The 7185-nt window shown below is 41.9% G+C and overlaps 1 protein-coding gene and 1 long non-coding RNA gene across 4 annotated transcripts in view; both read right to left on the reverse strand.

The window, feature by feature from the left end:
• LOC307173663 overlaps window positions 1-7185 on the reverse strand; it is a 73179-nt gene that overhangs the window by 18995 nt on the left and 46999 nt on the right. Inside the window, exon 5 of one of the 3 annotated variants that reach the window (XR_013823896.1) lies at window positions 10-1464. The exons of 1 other annotated variant lie outside the window; for it this stretch is intronic. This is a non-coding gene — a long non-coding RNA (uncharacterized lncRNA). Of the gene's footprint in view, window positions 1-9; window positions 1465-2451; window positions 2591-7185 lie in introns of those variants that run through there. One more of the 3 variants, XR_013823897.1, reaches the window with a different exon arrangement.
• On the reverse strand, window positions 5527-7030 carry cebpb (CCAAT enhancer binding protein beta). Its single transcript, XM_079896950.1, has one exon. The coding sequence runs from the start codon at window positions 6828-6830 to the stop codon at window positions 5994-5996; it is 837 nt and encodes a 278-aa protein (XP_079753076.1). The 5' UTR covers window positions 6831-7030; the 3' UTR covers window positions 5527-5993.

Raw genomic sequence — 7185 nt, forward strand, 5'->3', positions numbered from 1 at the left:
TAGAAAGTTCAAGAGTACAGCATTTATTTAAAATAGAAGAATGACAACACACAGACACCAGGTGGGCTGTTTTGACTAAGAAAAAAAACACCTAGCAACCATAATGCACTAAAACCACTTTCAATATGTTAGCCACCACATACAATGCCCTGGCAACCACCCACAGCACCCTGTAGTCTTCGCGGTAAGTTTTGCGCTGGTAAGCACCGCTCACATTTTCTTCAGAAAAAAAAAGTTGAATTTTCTGTTGATTTCTGCAATGTGAATCTTTGAATAAAGAAAACAGAACTGGTCATTTGTGTGCCCAAGCTTATATATCACACATTTGTATGCGACAATGGCATGATTTTCCGGTTAGTAATTGATTAATATTTATCACTCACAGAGATCTCCAAGATAATCTTCAAACATCTATACACGAACATGTACATGACATTTTTGCTTAACAGGCCAGAGCCTTAATGGGATAGTTCATCCAAAAATTATCCATGGGATATCCAAAGTTCATCCAATGGGATTTTGGACCCTATTGACTTCCAGTGCATAGACAAAAACAGCCTGCTTTCACAGACAGGGTTTAGATTAAGCCAGGATTGGGTCCTTAGTTTAATTAGGACATTTACGTATCTTTTATAAATGTGTCTTAGAAAAAAATATTACTGGTGTGCATCTTGAGACAAAACAATGGGATTCACATATTTTTAGATATGCCAGTGCAAGTTGCGTTCATTTAAAACAGCTCAAACATGCATTTTGTCTAGGACTAGGCTTAAGCCTTGTCTGTGAAACCGGGGCTTTGTGTTCTACAGAAGAAAGTTATATAAGTTTGGAACGATATAAGGATGAGCAGAATGTTTAGGTTGAATTATCCCTCACTGTAAAAAGTGATAAGTTGAGTTAACTTAAAAAAAGTGAGGAAACCCGTTGCCTTAAAATGATGAGGTAAATAAACTTCATGAACACATAACTTAATTTTTTCAATTACGCATGAAGTTTGATCACTTTTTACAGTGTTTAAACAAAGTGCTCTCCAGGTAGTGGTAGCATGGTGATTAAGGTTAACAAACTCCACAAGTCTGACCTATTTCGATATTAGTGTTCATTAGTTTTATGGCATGCTAAAGGATCAAGTGGGGAAATGATGACACCTGAATGTGTGGCTAGTGATGTCCGTAGTGGCCTGATCACTGTTCTGTTCTATTCTGTTGTTTTGCAACAACAGGAAGGATATCAATTACTCAACTGTGTCCTGCATGATGCGAGCGGTACGACCCAAGATCGTGGCGGTCGTCGTGAGACACTGCGCAAGCGTCACAAGGCAGAATAGCAGAAGTGCAACAGTGTCGAAATCTGGGCCAGTGTCCTGCTGGGTCATGGCTCCACCTCTTACGGCCATTGTGGACGCCTGAGTTCCCGGCAGCCGCGCCGCAAGGACCCCCGGATGTTCACAGCCAGCGTCATCCACTCGAGCCCAGGAGAAAGAGAAGAACGGTGACAGAAAGATTGAGAGAAACAGGGAAGTGGTGGATGAATGAAAGCTTTTGCCATTGGTACATCACAGCACTCTCAAACTGCTGACCTCATCCCCACCCTTAAACCTACTTTTCCACTCCGAGTAGTAGACCACAATGATTCTATAGTCATCTTGCAATTTTTTCTCCTTCTTTAGATGGTCAATTGGGCTCTTAATAAGCCTCATTTGGATGCAAGTTTGAGTCGGGCCTTAACCACATCTCAGTGCTGTTTCAACCCTCTACCTGTACTTTCCTGTTGCTTCTGTACTATAGTGTGAAAATAAAGACAAGCTAATAAAATAAACTAAAAACGAACTCAATTTTTTTTCTTTTTGTCTCTTGCCAACTAATTGCCTAATATATTCCAGAGTATATTCCTGTTGACCTGATGTCTTTTGACCATTTTTCAATCAAAAATCAATCATTTGCTTCTTTCACTCATGCCATAAAAGTGACGTTGACAACTTGGGAAGGTGTCAGAAACTCATTGACTATTAATGTGTCTGCCAGGGATTGTTCACCTTTGATATGTTGGCCTTGTTTGTTGCAACAATGATGTTGTTAATATTTAACCATAACATTTTATATTGGGACAGAATACCAGTTGGCCTTTTCGAGATGGTGGATAACTTTTTAAGAGGTCTGAGAAGTTTGTTTTGCAGTAAGGACCAGCTAAGAGAAATTCTTTTCATTTAAAATGTGTTTTCAAGGAAAAAGGTCATTTAAGGGAAGTGAGAGGACAACCACATGCTAAAAATATGCAGAGGAAGCTTGGATCTGTTTGGTTTAATTGAAAACATTTAATTTTGGTATGGTTAAGATTTCAGAGGCAAAGTGTAATTCTTGAGAAGCAGAAAATGATCAAGACAAAATAGCTTAAGGCTATATGAGAAAACACTTATTTTTTCTAGGTAAGATGCATGAGCGCGTGGGATGAAGGCTTGACAATCCAGTGTAGGCTGGATCATATTAGTATCAGCAGGTCGGTTGGCAGTGTGACGCAACGATTCGTTTACTGACAGACGTTTCACTATTGTCGGTAAAATCCAGCCTGGAAGCGGGTGGGGCATTGCTCTCTAGTAAAAGGGGAAAAGAAACTTGTAATCCTGACATTGGAAACCCCTGTGTTAGCAATCAATGGTGCTCGGAGACTGGGACACAAACTAAATAAACAAAGTGAAATGTGTAATGTAATTCAAAGGCACTAAGTATTATTCTCTTTTTTTGCCATCTCTTTGCTTAGTTTGGCATTAACAAAGCAAACATCTCAAGAAAAGTAAATAAAGCACAGAGAAATCCTGTTCAATAGATTCAAATAGTGTATGGCAAGTTTTTGTTTGCTCTTGCACACTTAAAAATGTTCACCTAACAGATGTAGATGGAGTCTGGTTGTGTTGGATTAAAACAATTGTATTAAATGAGAGTATCTAAGACAGCAGTGCGTTACACATGCAAGCACATTTGCATGCACAGATGGAGAAGGAAGTTGGAACTGTTGAGCAACTCAGATCTTCCTGCACTATAGGACGACGTTGTGAAATACACTGTTCAAAACAACACCCTTTTCCTCCTTTTAGTGATCAGTTTCTCACTGTTCTACAGGTTGCCCAAACATCAAACAAAATGTCAAACTGTGAGTGTGGTGCAATCAGTATGTAGGCATTTCATTACGAAAGACAACCACTTAATTCACACAATAGGTGAAATTAAATATAGATTGTCTGGTGAACAATCTTTACTGATTTTACATCACCATCAGTAAGAGCAAGTGTGAAGGTTGAATTAGCAGAGCAATACAGCTGTAAATAAAATATTGCAATCCACACTACATATTGGGAGACATATCAGAGTTCAAAAGAGGACAGCAAGTCTTTGTGGTGTATTGAGAGCCATGGTATTCAGAGTAATGTCTGCACACTACCACGTGACGAACCACATCCAACAGGAGTAACGGTCGACGCAAGAGGAAGCAGTCTGAAAGGGATGTCCAGGTACTGACCTGACTGTATCCAAAAAACATAAAACCACAGCTACCCAACTCACTGAAGAATTGAATGCGCACCTCGACTCTCCTGTTTCCACCAAAACTGTTCGTCGGGAGCTCCAGGGTCAATATTAATGGTCTGGCTGCTATAGCCAAACCTTTGGTCACTTGTGTCAATGCCAAATGTTGGTTTCATTAGTGCCAAAAGTGCAAATATTGGGCTGTGGACAATGTCCCACATCCATCTGTCTTTCCCACATCCGTGGGAGTTTCGGTGTGGAGAAGCCCCAGAGAGGCTTAACACCCGGACTGTTGCTGCCCAGAGTTAAGCACAGGGGTGGATCAGTGATGGATTTGGTTGCAATATCATGACATTTCCTACTGTGCTTGATGGCCGCGTCACTGCCAAGGACTACCGAAACATTCTGGAGGACCATATGCACCTAATGGTTCAAACATTGAAGGGTGCCGTGTATCAAGATGATAATGCACCAATACACACAGAAAGACTTGTGACAGAATGGTTTGATGAACACTAAAGTGAAGTTAAACATCTCCCATGGTCTGCACAGTCACCAGATCAAAATATTTTTTAGACACTTTGGGGTAACTTTGGAGGAGCAAATCAGAAAACGATTTCCTCCACCAGCATCACACAGTGACCTGGACACTATTCTGGAAGAGGAATGGCTCAAAATCCCTCTGGCCACTGTGAAGGACTTGTATGCCACTCCCAAGACTAATTGATGCTGTATTGGTCCACCATACTAATTTATTATAGTGTATATACACACACACACGGACACACTTTTATTGTTTTGCAGCCTTTCTTTGAAATAGGTGTGGTTTTAGTGATTTTCAGCTCAGTTGCTGTGTATGTGGTGTAAGACCACAGTCCTTCTCACACACAAGAGGAACATTTGTTTGAGAAGTTTAGACTGTTGATCACAAGTTCAGATTAACCACTGATACAAAAATGTAACCCCCCCCTCACTCTCCCACCTTCTATTGTCATGTTGATGAACTGTTCCTTGTCTACCTACTTACTCTCCTCCCTGACTGACAGGTCAGTCAACCTGTCCATCAGGTTTCATTTCCTCTTGCAGGATTCAAACGGTCACACCTCAACAGCTCAGTTTCCCTGTCACCAATGAAGAAATCCCAACAATAAATTTAATATAAAATAGATAAAACAGGTACTCTGGTAGCCTAAAAATGTAATATGTAATACATGTAATACTGTATGTGTGCGATTTAATTTTTAATGAATTGAATCAGGTCCACCTTGGCTAGACTTAAATTTTTATGGCTTCATATCTTATCATAAACATGAATATGTATGTATGGATATGTATATATATGTATCAGTCATACGTGTATTATATGTATTTATTTTGACCAGAACAAATTTGTAAATAATAAATCATTTAATTCAATTAAAAAGCATTTTTAAGTCTTTTTTTTTTTTTTACTTTTGACATTTGAGTTTGTATATTGATTAAATCCATATTGATCATTTCTCTTATCTAAATCTTCATTTTCACTCAAATCAAACTCAAATCACTGCTAGCTCGTCCACAACGGCCTGTATTCCATGCCCATGTTTAATAGTTATATCTCACCGTGGCAGGCTTTCTGTTCAGAGTGTTTGTGTGTTTTGAGGGTCTAGAAAGTTCAGTGCTTATCTAGCCTTGAACCGCAGTCTTTAATGGACCGCTGAACTCTTTGGATTGTGGACCCTGCCTGTGTATTTTAGATAACTGTACCTCAAAGTGACTCATGAACATAGATTTCAAAAGATCTCCAAAAATCCAGTCACCAAACAGGAGATTTCTATCAAATAACTGTAAATGATTATTGTGTCTTCATGTGTACAGGCAAAGTTTCAAATGTATATGTCCAGATAAAAGGAGACTATTAAATGTAAAGTAAACAATACTGCATAATGGAAACTGAATCTCAGCATCTGTGGGTGGGTGGGTGGTAATATTTTTTTGACAGCAGTAATAAAATGCAGGACACACAGGATTTCAGTACAGTAAAAATCATTTAATTCAATAAAATAGTATATCGCAGTAGACCAGTTGTACCTTTATCATATTTATAAGACTACTTCACTGCATTTCCAATACTGTTACAATGAGTTGCATCATACCTCTGCAGTACAACTCTTCCCATGACAACCACTGCCCCAGATATGGCGAAATGAATTTAAATAACAGAATATTAAACAGTAGATATTTCACTTTAGAACCCGTACAAAAATACTTTACAGACGAAATACATGACAGGGTTTCCAGATTACCAGAGTTATACCGAGCACACGGTGGGATATTGCGCAATCCAGGCGCACAGTCCACTTTCATGTTTTTTTCTCGGTTGTAAACGCATTGAACGAGCACTCGCCCGTTTTTCTATCAAGCGCAGAGAACTTTTGTTGTAAATTCTGCTCTCTTTAAAGTCACTGACAGTCATTAAGCACCGCTGGAGTCCCGTCAGCACTGGCCGGTGGCGGAGAGCAGGTTCCGCAGCGTCGCCAGCTCGCGCGACAGCTGCTCCACGCGCTTCTGTAACCGGTCGTTCTCGGCCGCGAGCTCGAGCACTTTGTGCTGCGTCTCCATGTTGCGCATTTTGGCTTTGTCTCTGCTTTTGCGGACGGCGAGATTGTTCCTCTCGCGCCTCTGTCTGTACTCGTCGCTGTCTTTTTCCAGCCTCTTCTTCCCTTTGCCGCCAGAGGCCATTTTGCCGCCCGACTGAGGTGATCTTCCCTTACCTGCCGGCGCAGGTGTACCTGGCGGGCTCGAGCAGGAGGAGGACGCGGTGGAAATGTTTCCCAGGCTGCCGCTCGGAGCGTACTGTAGATACGAGCGCATGTCAAAGCCCCCGGAACCATCCATTGGCGGCTCTTCGTGTCGCCAGTTACTTTTGGCAAAACTGCCCAGAAAGTCTGGGCTGAACACGGCGTCTATGCGCGTCTCCTGTATCTCCGGATACGCCAGCTGGTTATTCGGGTCCCGCTCGGTCAGCGAGATGTAGTTCTTGTAGTTCTGTAACGCTGCTCTCTTGCTCTTGTTTTCCTCGGAGAGAAAGTCGGTGTAGATTCCCAGTGCGCGGTGCCGGGTTTCGTCTTGGCTGGCCAGGTGCTGGTACTGGGACGAAGAGTCCAAGTAGATGCTGAAGTCTATGGCTTTCTCGTGCTCAGAAAGATCGTGAAGCTTCGTCATGGAGCCGTTAGTTGGCTGCTTGCAAATGCTGTTGCTGTTCGGACTGCTGCTGGCGTTAGTGCTGTGGAAAGCGAGGTAGTCCCCCTCGTAAAAACCGGCCACTTCCATGGATCTTAACACCCGCCGGATTGCGGCAGGACTGAGATCAGGGTTTCGCCGCCCCTGATAACTTCGCAAGAGAAGAACTCACGAGAAAATGCGAGTGTCTTCCAAAAAGCAGAAATAACTAGATGACTTTTCTCTAGTTATGTGGGTGATAGGTTGCCTGCCCAGCGATCGCTGGAGAGCTCGAGTCAGTTCCCATGCTTCGGATTGGGGTGTTTATAGGGGTGTGAGAGTGGGCGGCGATTCTCTATTTGGAATGTGACGCGTTTTTCTGGTTTGACCGCACTAAAACGGCGGTCTGAGAACACACGAGTGAGTAACAATAAAACATAAACACGGCATAAACAGATACAAATGT

Source organism: Squalius cephalus, assembly GCF_949319135.1.
Source record: "Squalius cephalus genome assembly, chromosome: 16".
Lineage (NCBI taxonomy): Eukaryota > Metazoa > Chordata > Actinopteri > Cypriniformes > Leuciscidae > Squalius > Squalius cephalus.

Bases quoted from the DNA above. Each gene is read 5' to 3' on its own strand.
- cebpb (XM_079896950.1), bottom strand. From the start codon at position 6,830: ATGGAAGTGGCCGGTTTTTACGAGGGGGACTACCTCGCTTTCCACAGC.